General features: G+C 41.2%; 1 protein-coding gene across 2 annotated transcripts in view; it reads right to left on the minus strand.

Moving 5' to 3' along the window:
* Window positions 1-27507, minus strand: part of NEGR1 (neuronal growth regulator 1) — a 570461-nt gene that overhangs the window by 120297 nt on the left and 422657 nt on the right. For both annotated transcript variants that reach the window (XM_045027839.1, XM_045027838.1), the window contains exon 5: window positions 6272-6392. In XM_045027839.1, coding sequence (XP_044883774.1) covers window positions 6272-6392 — 121 coding nt within the window. The remainder of the gene's footprint in view (window positions 1-6271; window positions 6393-27507) is intronic.

Genomic DNA, 27507 nt, shown 5'->3' on the forward strand with positions numbered 1-27507 from the left:
CTTTATAATTTATCATGGTAGGGAAGAATGCACAAGCTGCATCGAACCAAGTCAGACACAAGAGTTAGATATATGATGAAAATAACCAGCTATGCTTGATTACTCAGAGAATTGCTTATATTTCATATTAAGAGCAGAATTTTGTCTTATATAAACATGTTACTCTTTAATTTTGATATATGGAAGCAGAGAATTGTAAATCCAGGAGAGGGATGCAATCTTTTAATATTCTGCCTCAAAATGCAAATCTATCATTATTAATGGTACATCTGCATATTGATTATTGAATATTTTATTGCATTTCATTAACGCTTCTAGTTTTCATTTAATCACTATACTTTCCTGCATATAAATTAGATTTTCAATGCAGTGTGTACTTTATATTCTCAGTGTAAGTCAACACACTAAGAGTTCTGTACTGTTTTTTATATCTGTTGGCTGAGTATATTGGCTAAACCATACACTGAAAAAGAATATATCAAATTCCAGTGGCTATGTACTGCCTTGTGGGCACTGTAATTTCAGGAACAAACTAAGATAACTTACTTGAAGAAAAAACAGAGGATTGAAAATTTGGTTTTGTGGGTAAGAAGAATAGTAACAAAATCCATTTTTACCCCCAAACTTGTGAAAGGCAAAATATATATTACTATAAACAGCTATGTGCCTTCTGAAATTACAACTTTCTTTTTCTTCTTTTCCTCCACCACCCACAGAAAAACTGTGATGCTCTTGCTTTGCAGTTCTGGGCTCCTCAAAAACTTACCACTTAGCTGTTGAACAGGTACCATGTACATAATGCCAAACTTACATGCAGCGTTGCATCATATATCTAGTACGTCTTTCAAAATTTCAGTGCTAAATAGTACTTTGGTGCTGCAAAGACCATTTTCACTGCTTTAGTGATCAGCAGCAAAGAAGCTAATAGAAAGCTTTGCAGGAAAGGCCCGGCATTGGGTTTTACATTGCCCAATCCAGTGGTCAGACCTGCCAAATGTAAGTGTTAAAGTCTTTTATGCTTTCATATAAACCCAACAGATGCCAGTGACCATGGCAGCTACAACAGATGGATGTGAAAACAATATTAAACCTCCCCCCAAAAATCCCCCAAAAAGTCAAACAAGAGACTTTTGAGTCAGAGGAGAGAAAGATCCTCCAACACAGAGCCATGAGGCTCTACCCCCATGAGGTTCCAAGCAGTACAAGTCCTGTTCTATCACACCAAAGCCCATCTGCATTACAAGTATTGACTTTGGTGCTGCAAGCTGCTTTGGCCTCTCTCAAGCTCTCCAGATGTCTGGCCACATTGCCTTTTGTGCTTCCCAGGTGTTGCCAGCAGCATATTTTGGTTAGAGCTTTTAGTCTCCGAGGCCTAATCTACCTATTAAGACAGTCATCCTTTCCCTTTATTCTGTCCTTCTTCCCCACAAAATCCCTCTTACTTTGTCCTCCCTCATTCTTCATTCCATCTCTGAATATCTCCTCCCTGCCTCATCCTCCCCTCTTATCTGCTTCCACCATGTTCTCTCCCTCATGCCACTAGCCCTTGTAGTTGCTGGACTTTGCCTGTCTCCACTTTCATGCTTCCTAGCTTCACTCTCCATGCTCACAGCCTTTTCAATGCCCCAGCTCTTTCTCTTTGTCCTCCCGGGTTTCTATCACCCCAGCTTTCACTCATCCGCCTCACTCTTCCTCCCACACTGACTCCTCATCCCTCCTCCTGCCTCTGCTTCCGCCTACTCCTCCTCATCTCTATTGCTCCATCATCCTTTCTAATGTCTTGCCTCCCGTTGTTCTCATCTCCCTCTCCGTGTTTCCTCCAGTTTGGTCCACTGGGTCCCATTTCTGTGTATTCAGCCTCTGCCACTTTCAGCTTCCCTATCACACCTAATTTCTTTCAGGTTCTTCTGTTTCCCAGAACTCCCCTGTCCCTGTTCATTTCTCCCCCCCCCCCCCCGCAAATTTCTGTGACCTCCAACCTGTCCCCCTGACTATTCCCACCTCCAAATTCCTATCCGTCTATCACAGCTCCCTCAGCAATCACAGCTGCCCTCAGTTCCCGTGTCCTCTAAGGGTGGGTTTCCCCTACCTGTACCTCTTAACTCTATTTACCACTCCATGCTCCTCTGTGCTCCCAAGTTCCTCTTGCACCTTTCATCCCACTGTACCAGTGTGGAAGTAGAGAAAAAACTGACAGGGATTTGTAGGGGATCTTAATGTATGACAGTCTCTGTTAGCAAGAGTTAGGCTAACTGTAACCCTAATAACGCGAGATCTGTAGAAGCGAGGATTGTGTGAGGCGAGTGGAAAAGAACTGTGTGAGACGTTGTTTCAACCTTGTGTAGATAATACGAAATGTAGACTGGAGTCTCTTAAGTGAGAAAAACAAGATATCAGGATGACCTATGTATAAACAAAATGCAGCTGTTGCTTATTATTGTCTGTAACAAAAGTATAAATGCTGCTGCAATTGTTTACCCGTTGAGAGACCTGTCTAGGAAGGGGAGACCCTATGTCCTAGTGCATTCTCTCCCTGCTGTAGCTGCTAAGCAGAATAAAGTATCTGACTCTGCTGCACCCAAACAAAAAGTGAGAACTGAGTTTTTCTCCGACACCAGTCCCTTGGATGTGAAGCGGGAACGGGCTGCTGTTGCTACTGGGGAATGGAGGCAGAGTGTGCCCCTCTAGGCCCTGGGAGTCATTTAGGGTGGGTCATGGAATTTCACCAATGATTTCTGTATCAAGCCCATAACTTCTGGTTTGAGATATAGCACTTATTTTAGGATGATATGCAGCTGACTATAAGCCCAGTTCTCCTCCTCCTGGGAAAGGGATTCCTACCAGAGTGCTGCCTCTAGCCTCTGTTGGGGTTTACATCATTTGTATCAAGCAAGTAAAGGAGCCGCAGGAATCTGAAGTTTCATTCCCCTTAAGCTGCTGGAATGGAAAATGAGCTTTCCATCTCTACCTCCAAAGCCCTCCCACTCAAGAGTCTCCTCCTACTGTACCCTTATCCTCCTTTTCATGTCATTCTCTTCAAGGAATAACTCCAGTGCTTGTACCTGCTGGCGGTTCATAATTTTGTCAAGAAATAGCACATGCAACTGACAGGGACAGTTTCACTACTTTTCTCCAGATTTTTGAACAGCAACACTAAAATTGATCAAAGTCTTATTAATTTCACTCTGCCACTGTTTGAGAAAGCTTTGAGCAGCAATAAAGGCACAGAAGCTATCTGTCTGCAGACCAGGAAAACAGCACTGTACTGGTTAACACGGTGCAAATTTAGAAGGTTTTCTTTGCAACTATAAGGCTAGAAACATTTATTTTTAAATAAATAATAATAATACCTAGCTTTTATATAACACTTTTTATCAGTATATTTTAAAGGGCTTTACAAAGAACAGTCATTATCATTATATCCACTTTAAAGATGGGGAAATTGATGCATAGAGAGGTCAAAGTGACTTGCACAAGCTCATCCAGCAGGCCAGAGGCAGAGCCAGGAACAGAACCCATGTCTCCTGGGTCCACTCCAGGATTCTACTATGTCACAGTGCCTCCCATGGAAATGAAAGTTTATATTCTGCTGCCTCCGTTTTTAGGATCCGGACTCCTCAGTGTTGTGTGGTTTTTGCAAGACCTGTTTACTGTCATGTTTAGATCCAAGTAAATGAAACAGTTTGTAAATTCAACAGTCATAGTTATTTCAGATATAGATATTCTTGGGTATTTTTCAAACTAACCCAACACTTAATTTTGTTTTTAAATTCACTCAGCACTAATTTAGGGTCCAATCCAGTTCTCATTATAGGAATGGAAGTGTTTCCATTGACTTCAGAAGAAAGTGAATTGGGCCCTAACATTTCCTGCAAGTGACTTCAGCCACACCTACAAATAATCTGCTCACCACTCTGCATAGTCTTTTCCTGAACTACCTTTGAAAACTGACATTTCTCAGTTGTGCGTTACAGCAGGGAATTAGCTTTACCAGCATAGTACTGTATAGATTTTTCATCTTTGAGAGATGATACTTGCTGGGGTAGTATTGGGAAACAGAGCAATGTAGGAGTAAAAAAAAAAAAGAGTGACTTTCTTGTAAATGGGAAGGTTCTGCAATGTTCAAAAATACTAGAATCTTTGCAAACGTTCAGTATCTGCAGTGTGTCAATAAACAATGTTTTAACAAAAATACTATTTACCATTAGACTTAACATAAGCATGTACTAAAAATACTTAAGCAATAAGAGACAATAGGGTAGTGCATTTCTGGGTGATTAAAATAAGCCTCAGGTGATGTTATAACTGAAGCAAGAGACAGACGGCAATGACTTTATTGTCCTGAAATGCATTGCCTGTTGTGTCTTACTGCTCTCGTGAAACTGAGTTCATACATAAAAATAAGGGAATCAGTCAGATCCATGCATTTAATGGATATTACTGACATCAAATCAGGAATCTCCAGTTGAGTCCAGACTCTATAATGTACGCAAACAGTACCGCAACATTGCTTGTAAAAAAAAACACATAAAAAACAAACAAACAAACAAAAAACCCCTCTCGAACATAATGGTAGTTTTTTTGTATAATAAAGGGGGAGAGACAAAGTGTGCACGTTTGGGAGCAAGATTTAGGGGGTTCCCTCAAAAGAAGATAATCTTCTGCTACTGTTAGTGTTAAGTCTCAGTTGCATCACATTAAAAAACACTTTGCAACTCATCTGAGTATGGTATTCAGGACCATTCTGTGACCTTGTGGAGCAAAGGGAACAGCTAATACTCCTATAGGGGAACAAATCTCAAGAAGAGCAGCTGGCCAGTCAGAAATGTTCTGACTAATTGTTTTCTATGAAGAATGCCCATTAATATTCCGTGTTAAATCCCAGCATTAATGGGAAGTTAAAGTTGAGAAAGCGAGCACTTAACAGTCCAGAAATTCCAAACGCTAAGGTGAACATTCACTTTGTCCCCTTGTGCATATGCCTTAAACAGACACTGACAAGTTACATTTGCCCCAATATTTAAATTTTGTAAAAATAAACTTTCATATGAACCTAAGAGCTGTAAAACAGCTTTCATATTAAAATATTGCAATAAAAGCAATTGTTTTGAAATAAAGCAAGATGCCGTGGAGGAGAGGGCTACACAAACTAGGTAGCATTAAGCACCTAAAAATGAAACTGACTAAAAACAAATATGAAAAACACTTTATTGATTTTCAACATGCAAGATGAGAGAAAGTAAACCCTGGGCCAGATTCTCAGCTAGCATAAAGCATCCTAGCTCCACTGACTTCAGTGGAGTGATGGCAATTCACACAAGTTGGATCTGTTCCTCAGACCACAAATGGCAGAACTTTGTTTCCCCCCACCCCTCCTCAGTCTTTTGGTTGAACAGCCTTTTTTCAAAACGGAAGTTGTCTGTAGCTATTGTCATGATAATAAATATTTCCCGTGTTTTGTGATTTTTTCTCTCCCTCTTAGGTACTTATATAGCCTCCATTACTATAGTATCTGACAACAGTGCATAATAATCTTTCCCTTCTGATTGCTGAAGGGAACGTTGGGCTTTTCTCATCTCATCCTAAAGCTGGGAGAGGACTCTTCCAATGTTTCACTCGGTTTCTGCGAGAGAGAGGCGACTTTCTATCCCTCATTCTCCAGAGAGGTTGTGATGATGCCTTGTCCTAGTAGCTCCTTCCTTCTCATCTTCTGAGTAGGGAGGAGGGATTCTCAGGGCTCCCGTGCTGCTGGGATTGTTTCTTTCGGTGACTTTGATTTGCACACACAACTTGGTTCCTGCACTATGTCTGATACCCAGGCATTGGGTTTAGTAGGGAGCACTCCAATGTTCAATGCAGTGTCATTAAAATATATCAGGTATTCCTCAGATGTGCTGAAACATCTGATCTGTTTGCATGTGAGTACGGGCCCACTGGAAAAACTGAAAAGACTTTGGAGACTGGATTGGGAATAAAATAATAGGCCCCCAATCTAAAACCAGGCACATGATAACCATAGCTATCCACGAGATACACTGACTGCATCTTTTAAATGCTTCTTTACACCTTAATGGACCCAATCTTAGAAGTTAAGCACTGTCAGTATTTTGTTTCTTCATCATAATCTTCCTACTGTAAATCAACTGAACATTCGTACTACACCAAACTCCACTGATGCCTCTCTTTATAACACAAGGCTTATAATATGCAGAACAGCATTAGACTGGTATTAGTATATAACATATACAATAAATACATGTGGGTTACTTACTTTCTCTCTCCTTTGTACCACTCAAAGACTGGAGCAGGAACTCCTGCACTTTCACATCTTATCAGTCCATTACCTCCTAGCATCACACCACTGGATTTAAGTTCCTGAATTGTGGGGGCGACTGGAAAAAAAATTGAAGTGCAAATTTTAAAGAAAAATCACTACAGATTTATATTTTCATTTCTTCTACAAGATGCTTGAAGTTACTTTCATGTCTGATGGATCAACATTACATTTCCTGTTTGATTTTTGTGACAGGACTACTCCCATTCAACCACATTTCTCAAATTGGATATGGAAGAAGTTATCCCTGAAAGTAGAATATAATATACAGCTTTTATTTAGCTGTGTGTCTCAGGCAACAAACATATAATCCTGTGATATGAACAAACAAGTGTCCACTGCATGTTGCACTAGGAATTATTCAAAAATATTTTAATTTCTTACCAAAGACAGTACGTACCCTAAAAATATACCTAATCCTTAAGGGACTTATACAAAGCCCACTGGAAACTGGAAAGACTCTAGCAGGCCCTACATGCATATGAAGACACAATACCCACAGACTTGCTAAGATTTTTATCTGTCTAAGGAATTGAGGATTAAACCAAAAGCGTGTAAAATGTGAACGGTACATACTAAAGGTAGAACTCACTTTCACAATTATAATAATTAGGGTTTTTATATATAATAAGTCTGATTTTTCCCATAATTCACTATACACATAAATGTTGCATCCTAATCTAGTCTGCTCTCTTTTGCAGCTCTCTCTTTGCACAAAAGAAACATTTAAAAGATTAATATTTTAATTTACAGCAACAGATAAAAGATAGATAAGTGATTGCCAATTTCTCCATTTTTCATGAAAATCCAACCTTAAACAGCACGAAATTGCACAGGAAATAGTTTAACAAGGGGAAACCATGAACAGATAAGCAATTGCCTTCTTCTTAGATTTTTTTTTAATATTTTCATAGTATTTCATGATGCATATAAATTATATTTAAAAATAGAAAAGAAAACATTCAACTTATAAATAAAACTCCATTCATTTTTTAAGCAATTTTCCAGATGTTGCTTTAAACTAGTTAGATAGATAGATAGATAGATAGATAGATAGATAGATAGATAGATAGATAGATAGATAGATAGATTCCTCCCTCCATTCTTTTTCATAATCACGCTCATCTTTAAGCTTGTCATTTTAAGAGGCCATAATCTTTTATGATAGCCGACTTCTGCAAAGAAAGGAACAGCTATATTAAACAGAAGGTTCATGAGGAAGTTCTTCACATAGGCTGGTCAGTTTCATAATGCTATTTTATGTGCCAATAGGGACATGACTCAGTACAAACAAAAATCTCGTTAAAAGTATATGAAGTAGAATTATGATGTACTAAAATAAAATGTCTGGAAACAAGCATTAGTATGCAGATTCCACTTCTACAGACCCTTAAAATAGCCTATAAAATGACTAATGCAGAAATTACCCCTGAGTATATTCACAAATATTTAAAAGGACACTTTACCTGGCAAGAATTATTGCTAACGAAGGGCATGATCCAGCTATTATTGAAGTCACTGGGAGTCTGTCTCTCCATTGACTTCAATGACAATTGGACTGAGTCTCTGTCACAGGGTTTGGGGAGTGCAATCGCGACCTGTGAGGCGTTGTGTCACTACCCTGTAACCCAATGCTTTGCTGCTTAGCTTCCCACCTGGGGATGCTCTGAGCTAGCGTACAAGCATCCAGGTCACACCTTGAGTGCTTTTGCTCTAGACTGCCCTAGTTCAGCAGCTCTGACCACAGTAGCCTGTCTACAGCCCTACTCTGACTTCCACCAGCCTCGGTTACAACCAGCAAGGTGACTACAACATACTCCCAGTCCCAAATTTCTCCCAAACCATGTGTTCAGCCCTCTCCTGGACAGCTCAGAGAAATAATACGGTTCATTGTGTCTTTAAAGAGACAAAAACGCAATACAACTTATTAACTTAACTGAGGTAAATACACTGAGTTGGTTTGTAGTAAAATTAAACAAATGTATTAAAAATAGCACAAGAGGAATAACAACAGGAATAATTCCAAGCAAACAAAAGTGAAAACATGCATCTAGAAGTCTAAAATGTAATCTAGCAAGGTACAGGCTTTGGTCAAGGTCATTTCTCTCACCAGTCTACCTTCTTTCCAGCCATGGCTGACTTTGCCTCAGTCAGGAACTTCCACGGAAGTACAAGGTGCTGGCTTCCCTTGTCTTCCTAGGTGAAATATCTTTTACCTATGCAAGTTTCTCACCTATACACAATTCCCAGAGATTTCAACCGCTGCCTGCCCCTTGGGTGAAGGACCCATCTTTCTCAGCTTTCAGTAGCTCTGTTCCCTTATGTCTCTCTAGCGATGGATGCTAAAATGGCTTTCTGGCTCTGCTTTTATCTTCTAAAGTTCAATGACCTAATTTCAAGCGGCAGAATGACCTCATGCTGTTTTTCCCTTCCTGTGGACTTCCCATCCTTCTATATGTAAATGGAGATTCCATTGTTTTGATTTCACCATGCTTAATTTACATAGGAGACAAGTAAACACCAGTGATGTTCCCTCCTCCCTGGGAAATACCTGTTTTCCCTCTGTTTGGACACAGACTGGAAAGCCTAAGATCAATGCATATCTGTAATTCCTCATATAGTGTGAATACATACATTTTACAAAGATATTAACCACCAGTGTGTCATAGGCTATGATAAAACATCTCACTCGATAAAACTTTGATAATACAGTAATACTGTATACAATCAGTTGAGTCAATTGCTTATCACTTGAGATTCAGACCCCTTCCCGGTTTTTATAGCCCAGGGCTTGGCTACACTTGTGAGTTGCAGCGCTGGTGGAGGCTTTCCAGTGCTGCAATTAGTAACTGTCCATACCTGCAAGGCACATCCAGCGCTGCAACTCCCTGGCTGCAACGCTGGCTGAACACCTGGTCTGCTTGGGGTGTAGCGAGTGCAGCGCTGGTGATCCAGCGCTGCTCGTCAAGTGTGGACACACACCAGCGCTGTTATTGGCCTCCAGGGTATTAGGAGATATCCCAGAATGCTTTTAAGTAAATTACTCTCTTTTGTTTTGTTATGCAGCCTCTCTTTGTTTTGTTATGAACTCGGAGCTCCCGGAGCTGCTTATCTAAACAAACACAGCCCCTGTTTGCTGTGATCAAGCTGTAAGTGACTGTGAACAATCAAATGAGATAACCCCCTGCCTACCTTATTCACAGGGGTTGAGTGTTTGTTTGATGAGAGAAACGCGGGGGGGGGGGGGGAGAAAGGGAGTCCGTGCTGCTTATCTGGTCTGCAGGCTGTTTGCAATTAAGAGTAAGGGGTTTGGAAAATTTTCTGATTTTCAAGGCAGGGAGCTAATACACAGTGTCGGCTCCAAAAATCCACTCTCTCTCTCTCCCCCGCTCCCTGTCACACTACACACTACACCCCACCCCCCTCTTTTGAAAAGCACGTTGCTGCCACTTGAATGCTGGGATAGCTGCCCATAATGCATCACTCCCAACAGCGCTGCAAATGTGGCCACACTGCAGCGCTGGTAGCTGTGAGTGTGGCCACACACCAGCGCTGTTCCTACACAGCTGCATGACCAGTGCTGTAAACTCCCAGCGCTGCAACTCTCAAAGTTTCTCTTCCTTGCTGGAAACAGACTCTTCCACCTCTTGTTAGCTTGATAGCTTTGTTATCTAAAATGTAAATGGGCCTTCATTGTCTTGCCTGAAGACCGAAGGCTATTCAGAGAAGTAAATACACATTCCTTTGTCTAGGGCAGACTCATTTACCCACTCCCTGGACATATCTGGTTTAAATATATTTACATATATCACACAAGAATATTAATGATCAGTGAGTTATTAGATTTCAAACCATATATTACATGTCACCTTCTATATAAATATCATGACGCAGTGTGTGAAGTATAGTGAGCATGTCAGGCCTGAGAAGAGCTGCTGACACAAAGCAGTGAACCAGAAATGAACCTGTGTGTCACAATCCCATACATTGTCCCAGATCTTTGGACCTTAAAGGCAGTTCAACACTATAGTTTGACAGTACAGAACTGGGAAGAGCAAACTGGGTTCTGTTAATGACTCTGTCACTGACTTCCTGTGTGACGTTGGACACAATCTCGCTGGGCTTCCGTTTACTAAAGTATTAACTATTAATTAGTATTCCAGAGATGTGTGAGAGCTCATCCAATTTTATATTAATTCGGAGTCTGGGAAGAGAAAACTTGGATGCTAGGAATAGAAGGATGTAGCCCTGCATCTAATAAAAAAAACCACAGGAGAGTAAAATTTTAGATGGGATTGAACAGAATGCATTATTTTCCATACCAATACATAGCACGCTGTGAACTGGCTTCAGGAGGCCACCAAAAGATCTTTTCTCTCCTTTAGTTTCAGCAGCCATAACCACTCTCTCCAACTGTCTCTTCCCCGTAATAACCGGGAGTGAATGAATCAGTCCATTCTCTTTAATTGGTAGTGACAAGATTTTCAACTGTGCAATAAAAAGGCATTCTCAATTTACATGCACTATTACCATGATTTAAAATCAGCGCCACGTTTTTACTGAAAAGCATACTAATATGTGTAGTGAAAACAAGTAACCCACATGGGACTAGAATCTGTACTGTCTCTGGTGAGAGATGCAGCACAGAAGGTTCAGTCTAAGACTGGGGGGAAATGCCACCTTTGTGCTGCCCCAATTCTGGGCTACCATGAAAACTGAAATAGCTTCTGGCATAAGTTTAAGCAGCTTTCAGGACGACTATTTTTTGGAAGCTATATCTGAGTTTCTCTGGGTTGCCCTGCAGCTTAGAATTCCTGTAGCACAACACTATGAGCATAACCTCTCCCACCTCTAATTCACCCACTCCCACACCAAGGCATGTAAGGTGGAGCAGTATAGGTCTGCTTACATAAGCCCTACACTGCTACTGTGCAGAGGGATTTCCCCTGGGCCTGTTGCCCCTCCTTTAAGGACCCTATATGCCACCACAGCAGCGTGTTAGGGCTGGAGTTGGGGTCAGAATCCAGACCAAATTCTAGATTGATGATAACAAATAAACTCCCAACTTGTTTTCAGTTGTACTCAACCAAATGAAAACAGTTTAAATATGACATCTGTTTGTTACCCCTAGACCCGTTGCCTAACTTCCCTCAGTTACATAAAAAGCAGACATCTACTTCCTCAGCTGAGTACCACCAACTGTTTCTCCTTTTTAAATAGTTTGTGTTTAGGTCATTCTGATTCTCTGAAGATACTACCTTATAGGATTCTCACACCTCTCAACGGCACATGCAGAGACCAACATTCATAAGTGGCCCAGGTGACCTGTGACTGCAGGGGATTTGGTCATACTCTATGCTGCTACCGTTTCTGTCAAGAGTAAAAACAAAAAACCTTTAGCAACTAGGGTGTTCCACCAGGCTCATGCCGAGGAGTTAAAACCAGGAGTTAAAATCCTGCTGGTATTTTTCGAGAAATATTTCCTGTCTTTCTTGTTTAACTCACTTTCCTTCTTAAGCACTTTTCCTGTTGCCTATTAACTTTTCTCAGAGAGTGATCCCTCTATCTCTCTCCGTTAGGAAAGTCCAGCTGCCCTCAGTAACACTTTTCTGTGTTGCCTCCCTTACTAACTGCTGAAATTTTATATAGCCACAGGTTAGGAAATTGAAAATAAATAAATATATCTCAGTGGTCACTCCCAAATGGCATGTAACCTATTGCAATTAACACAATTTATAATAATTGCACTTAACATCTAGTTACAATTACCTTTTTTACTGAAGACTGAAGCAAAATAAGCATTATACATTTCACCTTTCTTGAAATAAATTTGTTAGTCTCTAAGGTGCCACAAGTACTCCTGTTCTTTTTGCGGATACAGACTAACACAGCTGCTACTCTGAAACCTTTCTTGATGTTGTTCATTAGCTCTCCTTCCTTGTTAAATAGCGGGCCTACACTTCCCTTTGTCTTTCTCTTTGTCTTTATAGAACTTCTTCTTATTGCCTTTTACGTTCCTTGCTAGGTGAAACTCATTTTGTGCCTTATCCTTTCTGATTTTGTCCTCACACGTTTGTACTCTTCTTTTGTACTCATCCTTAGCAATTTGTCCATGGTTCTTTTTTGATTTTCAGGTCCAGGTCATTAAAGAGCTCCTGATGCAGCCTTGCTATTCTTCCTTTTGTTTGCATCAGGATAGTTTGTTGTTGTTGTGCCTTTAATATTGCCTCTTTGAAAAACTGCCAGCTCTCCTGAGTGCATTTTTCCCTTAGATTGTCTTCCAACGGGACCTTAGCTACTAGTTCTCTGAGTTTATTAAAGTCTGAGCTTTTTGAAGTTGATGGTACTGGACATTGCTCATTGTCCTGAACAATTCTGTTGCTCTTACTCCTTCTGTGACAAGAAAAAACTCTAACTGAATAGCTAATACTTTCCTTACAGTAAATGAAAATCATAAAAAGGATTTTTTAATAACTAATGTGTTATAGTAATAAATTTAGTTTATTTCCTGCTAATATATATATATTATAAAAGAATACGATTAACATTTAGATGAAGTAACAATATGAAGAAAAAGGGGATTCTATATCACTGGTATTTGCATCAGTACTAGCATATAGCTTTTGTGATTCAATTTATAGACTTACCCTCCTTCCCTTAGATCATGACTCAGGGTATGGCTACACTTGCAGTTGTACAGCACTTTGAAGTGTGAGTGTGGTCGCGGCGCCAGCGCTGGGAGAAAGCTCTCCCAGTGCTGCAGGTACTCCATCTTCCTGTGGGGATTAGCTTAACTTGCTGCACTCAGGGGTGTGTTTTTTCATACCCCTGAGCGAGAAAGTTGCAGCGCTGTAAAGCGCCAGTGTAGCCAAGGCCTCAGGTACATCCTTGCTCAGCAAAGCATGTGAATATATGCTCAACTTTTACCCTGTACATAAGTGAATGGGATTTCAAAGGAATTTACAAATATGATTAATTTCCAGCAAAAAAAAACCTGTGCTGAACTAGGGTCTTATTGATGAACTTTTAAGTTTATCACTAAAGCAGAGTGGATAAGAGCAAGAAAACTGTTCAGCACTGATTGACCCATGAGAAATCCCAACACATAGCTGCCTGACTAGAGGGAGGTACAGTAACTCCTCGCTTAACGTTGTAGTTATGTTCCTGAAAAATGCGACTTTAACCAAAACGATGTTAAGTGAATCCAATTTCCCCATAAGAATTAATGTAAATACGGGGGGTTAGGTTCCAGGGAAAAAAAATTTCACCAGACAAAAAACTATAGTATAAGTTTTAAACAAACAATTTAATACTGTACACAGCAATGATGATTGTGAAGCTTGGTTGAGGTGGTGAAGTCAGAGGGTGGAAGAGGGTGGGATATTTCCCGGGGAATGCCTTGCTGCTTAGTGACGAACTAGCACTCGGCTGAGCCCTCAAGGATTAACATGTTGTTAATTTAGCCTCACGCTCTACAAGGCAGCACGAATGGAGGGAGGGGAGACAGCATGGCAGACAGAGACCCACACCCTGTGTGTGGGAGAGAGAGAGAGATGCACATTGCACCTGTAAGTATGCTGATACCACTCTAAGTACATTGCCTTTAAAAAGATCAGGAAGTTGAGATGGCAGCTGCGGCCAGCAAGCTCTCTCCGTCCTGAGCCCTGTCCTGTCCCCACCCTGTTCTATATGGAGAAGGGGTAAGCGGGGAATAGGAGTAGGGGGGAGGGGAACACTCTGACATTAGCTCCCCTCTTCCCCCCTCCCCTGCACAGCAAGCAGGAGGCTCCCGGGAGCAGCTCCAAGGCAGAGGGCAGGAGCAGCACATGGGAGTGGGGGGAGGGACCACTTAACTGCCAGCAACTGGTAGCCTGCTGGGCAGCTGCTGCACAGGGAACTTAGGGGAGCGGGGAGCTGATAGGGGGGCTGCCTGTCCACCCTGGTTCCAAGCCCCCACCAGCTAGCTGCAATGGGCTGCTCTTCATGCAAGCAGTGGAAAAAGCATGTTATGTGGCTGCCAAACAACGTTAAAAGGGAGCATTGCCCAACTTTAAACGAGCATGTTCCCTAACTGATCAGCAACGTAACAACGTTAACCGGGACGACTTAAAGTGAGGAGTTACTGTAGCCGGAGACAGTCAGCACTTGCTGGTACAACCAGCATCAAGCATTCAAATAATAATTATATATATTAATGACAGTTTTACAGGACTGGCCCCTTAACAGGCTGAACTTGCAAAGTGAGTAAGAAAGGATGAGGGCTGCTGTAAACTTTTTATTGCCATGAGTTTTGCACTTGCATGATGAGCTGTGCAGGTCTTACTAAATAAAAGACAAAACTTTCCAGTAACCAACACCATTACATATTCTGGTGATGTCAGTTATTTTGAGGAGGGGTTCGAGGATGTGTACTTTTTTAGTCTGCATTGGCTATTTCAATTATATTCTATAGGAATAGTGATATTACTGGTACAAATAGAGTTTAATAACTTCTACCAATTGAGAATGAAGTCAGTTTTAAAACTGCATATCATATTTTGGGAAAAATGCATTTATGTGCCCATTTTTATGAGCACATGTAGTGGGGCCAAATTCTGTACTGACCCCCTGCTGTGTAATCGTCTTGAAAATTAATCACTGACAATGGTAGTTCATGAGGTTGGAGGCAGGCAGAATCACCGCCCTGCACTTTAAGCAAGGGCGGGGGGGGCGGGGGAGGGGGTTGTCTGGCCGGCCAGGAGAAGAGGGCAATACTTTCTGGCTTGAGGGGAGGAGGGAATACGTAAAACTATTGGAAAAGCAATCAGTGTGGTGGATGACTCACCACCTAGGAATGAGGGGTTTAAAAAGGTCAGCCTGGGCCTCGACCCTCCCCTCATCACTTGGAGCAGGCTAGGCAGCACCAACCCTTCTTCCCTATTTCGGTCAGAAATATGTTGGGTGATTAGCTATATCTGCTGCGGGCATTACGCTAGCCCCCGTTCAGGGGGGCCGGGAAGGAATTTTTCCCTTACTACCATATTGGCCAGGTGCAGCTGGGTTTTTTTCACCTTCCTCACAGCAGGTTCAGGTGGGCTCTGTTCATGCAGAGCATGACGGGCGGTAGGCCATATGACGCAACTCTTTATTTAAGTGTATAGTGGATGTTCAGTTCAGGTACTCCATAAATTAAGGCACAAAAGAATGGATAAATGGCTTGGAAAAGGAATTAAGGAGAGGTGCTTGGTAATTGAATGAGCTGGGGGCAGTTAGGGACTCCTCTGATTGGTATGGCAGGGAGCGAACCCCCATCATTAGAGTCCACCTTAATCCCTCCTATGAGGGGAGGTGGTCAGTAAGGTCTCGGCAACAGAATTGCTGGAGGCACCTGGATAAAAAGGGGATGGAGGGAAGCTGGTGGAATTGGCTGGAATTGGAGGTTCCTGGCAGTGGATCTACTGGTGGGACTAGAATGGAAAGCTGGTGGAAAGCTGCAGAGGGCCTGAGATTTACTACTAATCAGTGTGGAGAACTACACCTAGCACTAAACCTTATTTTGGATGAAGTCTGAACCTGGACTGGGGCACAATAAGATTACACGCTGTGTTACCCAAGGTTTAGAACAACGCTTCCTCAGCTTTCGTCCCCTAGTGCTCCTCCTCCTCTACTTGCGCTCCATCGGTGACATCTTCATCATATGGACTCAAGGGAAGGAGGCCCTTGAAGAATTCCACCTGGATTTCAACAATTTCCACCCCACCATCAAACTCAGTCCACACAAGAGATCCACTTCCTGGACATTACAGTGCAAATAAGTGATGGTCACATAAACACCACCCTATACTGGAAACCCACTGACCACTTGTAGTGGGGCGGTCACCCTGCTTCAGCCCTGAAGGGGTTAAAAGCAGCCCTGCAGAGGGCTGTGGCAGGGAAAAGCTAGGCTGATTGGGGGAAGAAGCCAGAGCTGGGGCCACGCCCCAATCAGGCCACAGCTGGCCCTGTAAGAAGGCTGAGGGCCAGAAGGAAGGTCAGACACTCTCTCTAGTTCCCTAGAGAGAGAAGGGCCTGGCTGCCTGGGAAGCTGAGGAGGGTACCTAGGGTGGAGCAGTGCTGGGAAAGGGCAGAGGGAGCTGGGGAGTTCCAGCCTAGTAAAACCCCAGGCTGCGGGCCTTGTTAAAGGCCTACTAAAGGTATGGGGGCTGCAGGGGAGCAGCCCAGAGATAGGCAGAGGCCCAAAGGTCCAACCCCCTTTGCCGATGATGAGTGGTTTATAGACTGCAGTCTTCCCCAGTGAGCAGGGGCTAGATGCGGACTGGCAGTAGCCACTGAGGCAAGGTGGGGATAGGGGATTGGAGGTTCCCCTGGGTGGAGAGACCCAGATTGTGGGATACTGCTAGTGGGCAGAACCCCTGATGTAAAGGGCAATGGGATCTGGGAGGGACACGGGGCCAGCAGTGCTCCAGAGACTGGAAGAGCTAATTCCTGAGATGACCAGCAGGAGGCGCCGCGCTGGTGAGTAGAAACCCCACTACACCGCTATACTTACCTACATGCCTCCACCTTTCATCCAGGACACATCACACGAGCCATTGTCTACAACCAAGCCCTAAGATACAACCGAATTTGCTCCATTCCCTCAGACAGAGACAAACACCTACAATATATTTATCAAGCATTCTTAAAACTACAATACCCACCTGGGGAAGTGAGGAAACAGATTGACAGAGCGAGATGGGTACCCAGAAGTCACCTGCTACAGGACAGGCCCAATAAGGAAAATAACAAAACACCACTGGCCATCATGTACAGCCCCCAGCTAAAACCTCTCCAGCACATCATCAGTGATCTACAACCTATCCTGGAAAATGATCCCTCACTCTCACAGACCTGGGGAGGCAGGCCAGTCCTTGCTTACGTACAGCCCCCCAACCTGAAGCAAATACTCATCAGCAACCACACACCGCACCACAGAAACACTAACCCAGGAACCAATCCCTGTAGCAAACCTCATTGCCTACTCTGTCCCCATATCTACTCTAGCGACACCCTCAGAGGACCCAGTCACATCAGCCACACCATCAGGGGCTCATTCACCTGCACGTCTACTGATGTTATATATGCCATCATGTGCCAGCAATGCTCCTCTGCTATGTACATTGGCCAAACCGGACAGTCTCTATGTAAAATAATAAATGGACACAAATTGGACATCAGGAATGGTAACATACAAAAGCCTTCAATCTTCCTGGACATTCTATAACAGATTTAAAAGTAGCTATATTTGAACAAAAAAACCTTCAGAAACAGACTTCAAAGAGAAACTGCAGAACTAAAATTCATTTGCAAATTTAACACCATTAATTTGGGCTTGAATAGGGACTGGGAGTGGCTGGCTCACTACAAAAGCAGCTTTGTTTCTCCTGGAATTGACACCTCCTCATCAATTATTGGGAGTGGACTACATCCACCCTGATCGAATTGTCCCCTTCAACACTGGTTCTCCACTTGTGAGGTAACTCCCTTCTCCTCATGTGTCAGTACATAATGCCTGTGTCTGTCATTTTCACTCCATGCATCTGAAGAAGTGTTTTTTACCCACAAAAGCTTGTGTCCAAATAAATCTGTTAGTCTTTAAGGTACCACTGGACTCCTCGTTGTTTTTGTGGATACAGACTAACACAGCTACCCCCTGATACTTGTGCTACCCAAAGACTCCCAGCATCACAATCACAATCAAACATGAACATCACATGTGCTTAGTAGTCGAGGCTCATGGATCTATTGTCTCCTTAATGTGTATGTGTAACTCCTGTTAAAGTTAGATATGTGCACCATGGGCAGAGTATATCCCTTAATGAACAGTAAAGTAGACAAATCCTTTATCAAAAGCATTTGTCACAGACCTATTTGGTTTCATTTTAGTAAAATGAATGGATGAATCATAATTCACTTGGCTAGGAAAGTCTCTTCTTTCAATAATGCTGCCTGTTCATTGCACATTGTGGTTTCCTCTACTGCTTAAATAACAAATAAATTAAACAAAGAGTGGAGATGAAATATTTGCCATTTATGTTGATATTTCTCTGTTCCATAATTTGTTCCTGCTCAGATTAAATGTATCTGAAGTGCGCTATCCCATTTTGATAAATCAGGCCTTTATGTTGGTCTGTGGGATATTATTAGAAATGAGATTCTACATCTCTTGTTCCAACTGGAAACCAGGTAAGGTAATACTGAATCTGCTATTCCAAAGATTTTCAGTATGTTTTTTAATGTGTAGTTTATAAAAGAACAGGAAGAACAATGCACAAGGTACACAGGCATTCAGACAGCTACAGAAAATATGCAAAAATTCTAGCTAGAACAGGTTTTGTCTTTTAACATTTTAATGAGCTTTGGGACTTTTATGCATATTAGTTATGTTGCCCTAATTACTCATTATAATTCTAATGTGCATTTTATATTTAATTACAATGCTTATAAAGATTTAGTATGGACAGTAAATTATTATAACTAGCATGAGCATAATGATTATGAGCTGAATTTATTAACTTTTACACTAGCATTCAGTGCTAGTAACTTTCAATTTCACCTGTGTGATTAACCACACTGTCTGATTAAACAAACATTTTTGTGGAATTAATTGTAAATATAAAAAAATGTATTTTGCCAATTTTCATCAAACTTAAGTTTTGGTTTCTTTCACTTTTTCTTTTGTAAAGCAAATTGCTCTCCAATGTTTCAAAATAAAGATATTTTTCTTACAAGGCACCAGGTTTTCTACAATTCATTGAAACAGGAAGTCAAACATCAGCAGTTTTCAAATCTTTGGGATGTATTAATATGAAAAATACTGAGGTCTTTACAGCAGTAAAAAGTGTCATTTATACCCTATACTCAGCCAGACAGTAAAAATTGGTCTCTTTATGGAGATTTATAAATCTTTACAAAATATTTCAATTTGTTTAGGGCAAAATGCATGCTTTTTCATCAGTTGTAAAATGTTGTGTTTGCCAAAATATAATACATTCACCTTCATCTATATTGTTAATATTAGAGAAAAATAATTAGTTCATGTTACCATAGCATATTTGCAGTTCATAAATGTATTTATTTACTAAGTCTTAAAAGTGTCCAATTCCTGATGTTCTTTCATTGGGCCAGAAACAGCAACCTTAATTCATACTGAGTAGCACTTGCACAGTTTTTTTTAGTTTCCATATCAGGATGAGAAACTGTCCTTTAATCATTTAACAGACAAACTCCCTGCAAAATCAAAAACAGTTTGCCTGAGCAAAGAAAGAAGGAAGGATATAAAACTGAAGACCTGAGGATTTATTCCAAGAAAAATAAGTCATATCTTCAGCAGGGCCCGCTCCAGACCCCAGCGCGCCAAGCAGGCGCATGGGGCGGCATTGTCCTGGCAGGGCGACATTTGGCTCCGGCGGACCTTCCGCAGTCATGCCTGCGGGAGCTCCGTCCGAGCCGCGGGACCAGCGCACCCGCCGCAGTCATGCCTGCGGGAGGTCCACCGGAGCCCCGGGACGAGCGGACCTGCCGCAGGCATGACTGCGGAGGGTCCCCTCTTCCCGGGGCTCCGCTTGCGCTCCCGCAGGCATGACTGCGGCGGGTGCGCTGGTCCCGCGGCTCGGACGGAGCTCCCGCAGGCATGCCTGCGGATGCTCCACCGGAGCCGCGGGACCACGAGACCGTCCACAGGCACTTCTGCTTGGGGCGGCGGAATTTCTAGAGCCGCCCCTGATCTTCAGTGTGTGAATATTTGAGAGAGTCAAATACCATATAAATCAGAGAGCTAAACAGCTACAAATACTTATTAGGTAATGTATCAGGAAGAAATTAAACAGCTTAAAATGCCATTAAATACAATGGGAGGTTTGTGTGTCTGAGGTCAGAATTTGCTTTCTAACCACTGCATTTTAGATATGTTTTCTGAATGTGTGCGATATAAGCCTTTCATAATGATAGCACAAGACCTCTTCCTTCACAATTTCTCTCCACATTTATTGTTTTATTTTCTCAAAATCAGTGACTCAGACATTATATACTAGTGTTAAAGTGACCACCCCAAACTAACTGTTGGACTGCTGTGAGCACAATTACAAATATTCCTTCTGAGTGATACAGCCATGTTATTAATTTTGCATGATGTAGGGAATTTCTGAATCTTCTAAAATATGTCTCTCTAATGGATGTGTTATAACATACCTTGAAATCACTGATTGAACTTTCCTACAGATTTAATGTTTCCTCAATACAACCTCCCTCCAGTACTAAATTGAGAGGAAAGCTTAAAAATGCATGTAATTATGATGATAAATCAACCGAAAATAAAATGTTTACTTTCATACAGGAAAAATACTAAAAACAACAAAACAAAACAACCCCCGCCCACCCCAATCTTCATGGGGACATACACAGGGATGCTATAAAAAAAACCCTTTAAAATTATTTGAATGACAGAAGACAATACGTCATTTTAGGCAGTCTTCTTGTGCTTTATATGAAATGGATTTCATGTAATTTACAAGGAAATAGTATTCATTTCATGACAATTTTAAAAGTTATGAAAGGAGGAAAAGGAGTCATTCTAAAGAAATGGTATTATAAAGGTATATAATTATCCCCAGACAGCAATGTAATTGTAGTCTCCTACAGTCTCTCTCTTTAATACAGGGAATTATTTATTTTTATATAAAATATAATTGTGTGTGTCTGTGTGTGGAAGGAATACTTTGCCATATAAATTCATCAAGTTTTATGTTACTGTTTAATTTGTTTCTATCAGATGCCTCCATTTTCTAGTGAACTGTTTTTCTAATTGTATTTCCCTTTATGATAATTGTGCTATACTGTCAAATGAGGTGTTCTAATATAGCAATAAAGCACAGGGGTCTATTATTTCCCAATGTACACCTTACATGACATTAATCTTAATGGGATTACACATATGCATTCATGGGAGACTATGTCCTACATTGTGCAGTCTATAGAACGAGATAAATAATTATTTTAAGGAGGATTAACATAGATAAAAAATAAATACAATAGCACCTTTTTTTGAGGGTGAGAGGAAATGTCAACATTTGACTACATGCTGAACTTGTCCTATATCTGATGTGTTTGATTATCAGATTCAAAATACTCACTATGCCCATGGGTATATTTACACATTCCCATAGACAGCTGAACTTATCAGGGCATAGCAAAGTAGTCACAATGGCTAACTTGTAATATCTAGCCACAGCACTGTATTTTTTGCACTCAAGAGTCCCAGTGTCTCAGAGAACATCAGTAGGCAGAATACTTCTCAGAGCTCCCAATTAGGGTGACCAATTCCTGATTTTATAGGAACAATCCTGATATTCAAGGCTTTGTCTTATATAGGGACCTACTACCCCTACCCCCATTCCAATTTTTCACACTTTCTATCTGGTCACCCTATCCCAGTTGTACAAGGGGCAATTGTCATATTTTATTTATGCATTTATTAAAGAGCAGCATATGCACCCCTTTGGCCACACAATTTACTTAGAATCTATGGTGAATAAACAGTTTTGTATTTGCAAAGATGACACATTTGTAATTTAGAATGAACAGATACACAGAAGATAAAAATAGACATAAAACTCCCTATGTTTGGCTCTGTTATATAGTGAAGTTTGTGTTTTATGTCTTTCAGCCACCTATGTGGCCTGATCCAAATCTAATTTGAAGTCACTGACAGTTTTTCCATTGACTTCGGTGGGCTTTGAATCAGGCTCATAAAGAGCTGCAATAAAATAATTCCACCGTTTTCAAATATGTAAGTAGAAAGAACTAGCATAACAATGATAATTGTCAATGCCTGGTTCATTATCTGTTGCTATTACTTCTATAACTGGGGGAGAGAAAAATTGTCATAATTATTTCTTCCATCTACTTGCAAACTTATAAAATGGTTGAGGATCTTTATTAGAACTATAGACCTAATCACATGACACAAAACTCGGCGGTGCTGGAAAGAAATCAGCAAAATCACCAATTGCTACTAATTTCTTATTTGGGCCTCGGGCACTTGAATGGAATCTTCCAAGAAGAACTTTATTATGGCACCTGGGTATTTTAGGCAAGAAGAATGGAAAGTATCATTTTATTCAAAGAGAATTGATGGTATAGCTTAGAAAGAAAAAGTTGGCATATCAAGCTGCTGCTAAGGCAAGTGAGAGGGTTTATTTAAAGTACTGAGCCAGACGGTCATAAAAAATTTGGATGAAACTTGGAAACTTCAGTTTTTGATGGGAAGTCACAATTTTGGTGAAAAATTCACTCATTATTTAATTATCTTGTAACTTGTATCCATTAAAGCCACACAGCTCATAACCCTGCCAAAATTTGGGCAGGTGTAATTCAGATAGTTGGAAAACAGATGAAACAAAACATTGTAAAATTTCACAGTACGTTATCTGAACTCAAGTCTGCTCACCTCAAATTATTTGCAAATGCATCCTCCTTCCTGATCATGGAATTAATATTCCACTTTGCCCTGAAATTCACCCTAACTGCTCAAGCAGGATAGTCTGCATCTCTGCCTGGTTTTAGTTCTGTTCATAAGATACATACACTGTTCCCATTCCCATGCCATTTTCACATTAATTCTACTAAGCAGGGGTGTGCACAGGAATTTAAATCTGACTGCTTTTGTGGAGGCACCTTAAACACACGCATATTATACACATTAAACCAACACATGCACATACATCATATGCATAGAAATAAACAGCAGTACTCACCAGTTCAACGAAAATCCATGTGCCGTGGAGCAATCTGAATAAATTCCACAAGTACTTGGCTGTGGTGGGATCACAGAGCTACTCCAGCCTCAGGGTCGTGGAGGGGAGAGAGAACTCCTCTGGCCCTGAGGCCATAGAGGGGAGAGCGAACTTCTCTGGTCCCAGGGCAGCAGCGGGGAGAGAGCGAGAGCTCCTCTGGCCCCGGGGCCAGAGGAGGTCTGTGCCACAGCCCTTGGGCCAGAGGAGCTCTGTGACCCAGCTGCAGCCCCAGGGGCGGAGGAGCTTGCTTTCCCTGTCACAGCCCTGGGGCCAGAGGAGCTCTGTGCCCCTGCCAATTATTGATGGGGGCCCGTGTCCCTGTTTGCTCTCCCTTGTGTTCACCCCTGCTACTATGTAATATTTCTTCCACATGTTGAAATTCACTTCCCTACATAAAGAATGAAGGATAGGACAGAATAAATCTATCCCACCAATCCAGGACATTGGGCTGAAAGGTTGCTTTCAACCGCACGGCTGCTGCTCCAGTCCATGGGCTTCAGCCCTTCTGAACCATGTATATGGGATAGATTAATATAATCATAGACTGAGTGGCTTTCCCAAACCCTAGTCCATGCAGATCTGGCACGGAGAACCCTTCAAAGCACAGATTCCAACAGCTCCCCAGGTTGTTTCTGCAATAGGGAAAACATTATCATAGAAGTTTTACTATGATCCGGTTGAAATTTCTCAACTAGATGAAACACTTTTCTCTGTCAAGTACCATAAAATGTTAAGAACAACATGTAATTCTGAGTGAATTAAATAACATTGTCGCATGGTGGCTGAACAGCAGCAGATTCGAGGGCCTTGCAGTTCGGTTTGAGCTTGGAAGAGTAGAGATGGCTGGAAAAGGGAGTTTCCATTTTGTGGGAAATTCTGGGTTGTCAACGTTTTGTTTTGTTCCACCTGGGAATGAAACACTGATATCATGGAACTTCCAATGAAACAGAATAATCTGTTTAAGTGCTGGCCAGTCCACTGAGTAGTTGAGCAGCTGAGTTGCTTCCTGAGTTGCTGGCCAAGGCAGTTGGATGATCAGTTGGGCAGTTGGCAAGCCTGCCTTCCTGATTTCCATTGAAACTTTTTAGGGAATTGACATGTGCCCTCGGATTGTTTGGATTCTATTTTCTGAAAGAAAATTGTTCCATCAGAAAAATTTTGGCCAGCTCTCTGGCGTAGAAATTGGTGAACACTACGGCCCTCTCCCTTCCAGCCCCAGCATGCCATTTAGTCTGGGGACTTATGGGAGCCTCTTAAAGCAGCCTTACACAATGCCTGTGCTGGGCGGGGAGGGAGGGGGGCAGAGAGGATTCTCCCCTAGCTGTCTCCAGAGTTTTTGCAGCACCATAGGGCCAAACATTGCACCCTTATAATTTAATTGAGCAGGCTGAGATCCTCGGGCACTATTGTTATAGGAAATATCCTGCCAATTTCTTTAATTGGTTCTGTAAATAGTAACTTCAAGTAAGTACGACTGGTGGAATGGTAATACCCTATTTAAAAAAATAAATCTTTAAAAATATACATTTGTGCTCTCCTCAACCACTGGTAATAAAAAACAAACAAACCAACAACTCCCCCAGCTGTATGTGTTGAACAACTGTAAAAGCTGGGTGAGTAATCCTGAAACTGAACACCTGAAATAAAAAGTAGGTCCCAAATGACAAAATTAACAAAACGGTGTTGCAGAAAAGCAATATTATGCACCTTGGCTTTTGATTTTGTACAGCCCATATACATAACAAAGTAGCCAAATATACTCACCAAAATGATATTTCTAAGGATACTGCTCATTATTACTGTATAATAAGTGGAAGCACAAGTCAGCGTTAGCATCAAACAGATTGTTTGGGGTTGCAAAGACGGCAGCTGTCACAGCTTGACAGCTTTCTTGTTAGTGAATCAGTATTACTGACAGTCTTTTTGACTGAAAACCACTGTTCACTGACAGTGTGCTATAGCTGATAAACATACACATTCATGAAGAATGAGGCAAAACCATAAAAGGTTTACAAGCTACTGCTTTACTTTAAAAATAAATGAAGTTTGCATAAGGTTTTTCAGGTAAGCTGCAACAAATGTAACAGTTTATAGAAACAGACCAGTGTATGTTATTCTGATATTTAGTAGATACAGAAAAAAACAACAGTGGCAGCACTCCAGAACTTTCCCTTAAACAAACAGTACATTCACAAAACCAGTATTCAATCTCAAATAGCTTCAGTAGATGTTTACAGAGAAATTTAGGAAAATATGCCAATTCCACTCCAAACATCTTTGCAACTCTTAGGGGGCATATGAGTCTCCTAAACTTCTTTCAAACACAGTTTTGGGCAAATTTAATTGATTATGAGATTCATAAAAAAGCAAGGCAAATAGTATGTATAAAAAAAGCCAGGTTCACTCTGCTTGTATGTTCTACCCCTTCTCTCTACAATGTGTCTATCCTGTGTATTTACATTGTAAACGCTTTGGGACAGGGACTATGTGCTATTCTGTGTTTGTACTGGGTCCTAGCTCAACAGGCCCTCATTCTTGGTTGGCCCCTAGGCACCACTTTAATAAACATGATTAGTAATAATAATGAGGCGGATGCAGCCAGGTGCTCTGCAAATTTCCTCAAACAACTTGGACAATGTACAAAACATTATGATTTGGAACATGGCCACTACTACAGTCTGGCGTCCCTTCAAACACATGTGTAGCAAAAATGTGGGGATCTACTTAGGACTTTCATGACCTGAATTGTGACAATGGTGCCATTTAACTGAAGCATACAGAGCACAGCAGTCTTTCTTCGGCTCTTGTTTACAAGATTTTCTGGATAAACAGTTTCTATTTTCTCACAGTGCAGCAGCACTTAACTGATAAAAATCCAGTTGTTTGGATGCTAGGCGGCACGGTGGGTTAAATGTATTGTCTTACATCTTTAGAGGACAATGTTCAAAACAAGGATTAGATCACAATTTATTAACATTTTCTGAAAATGTTTTTTTTTAATTCCTTATGAAATGGATACAGCTGTGAATTTCTAGTTTGACATTTGGTATGAATATTTTGCACACCTTTAGTCAGAAACACTGAGCGATATTATTACGAGTATTCATTAGCAAGGGAATATTCAGACGTGGTGATGACAGCAATAATCAGGATGTTGCACATCAGGCCAGGTGAACTGGCAGAACTACTTGGGAAAACTGGAATACCTGCCCATATTTTCCTTCATTTAAGCCAATTTTACATATAAATCCAGCAGTTTTTAGTTTAGGTGTTGATATAATATCAAGCTAAACTATTTAGATATTGAGGCCTGGTCTATAGTGTATGTGGGGGGGGAGTACTAGAGTCTACGGGAGAGTGCTCAGCGGTCGATTTATCGCGTCTTCACTAGACGTGATAAATTGATCCCTGCTGGATCGATCGCCCTGGAGGTAAGTGTAGACATGCCCTGAATCTATGATACTTAGGGCTTGTCTACACAGGGAGTTAGTGTGGTGTAAATCAACAGCGTGCACTAACTTGCCATGAAGACAAGCCCTTAGACATTAGCAATACCGTCAAATAGAGCATTCAGAAAAGTAGTGAGCAAATATGTGTTTCAAATCAACTATGCACAGTGCATTGTGAACTGATATGTGTGCCATGCAGCATGTGGTGAATTACATTTTAATAATCATTTACAATCCAGAAATTGATGTTATCTTCTTACTCACACAGATACAGTTAGTGTTTAACATAAGCTAAAGTAGCATGGGCCAAAATGGTATTCATAGATTCACAGACTTTAAGGCCTGAAAGGATCATAATGATCATCTAGTCTAACCTCCTGGACATTGCAGGTCAAAGAACCTCACCCATCCTCCTGTAGTACACCCATAACGTCTGTCTGAAGTCCTCAAATCATGATTTAAAGATGTCTTGCTCTCATCATAAAGAAGTATCATTGTTCTGCTTTCTTATGGAGTAGTGTTAGCTGCTCCATAGTAAGGCTACAACTGAGTTTCTATTATAAGCCTAATTTTTGCTCCATACTACCAAACAAAGAAACAAAAAATCCACCACACTGGCCTCAAAATTAGTAGGTTAGATTTGAGACAGAAAATAGAAAATATGTAGAGAGTCAGTTAAGTGATTCATGAGCAGAACCATTAATATTGATTTTCAAGATGTCTTGGACCACTGATGAAGTTCCAGAAGACTGGAAGAAAGCTAGTGTTGTGCCAATACCCAGAAAGGTTAAATAGGACAACCGAGGTAATTATAGGCTTGTCAGCCTGACGCTGATCCCTGGCAAAATAATAGAACTGCTGATACAGCACTTGATTAATAAATAATTAAAGGAGAATAATATAACTAATGCCA

Source organism: Mauremys mutica, chromosome 8 (genome assembly GCF_020497125.1).
Source record: "Mauremys mutica isolate MM-2020 ecotype Southern chromosome 8, ASM2049712v1, whole genome shotgun sequence".
Taxonomy (NCBI): Eukaryota; Metazoa; Chordata; order Testudines; family Geoemydidae; genus Mauremys; species Mauremys mutica.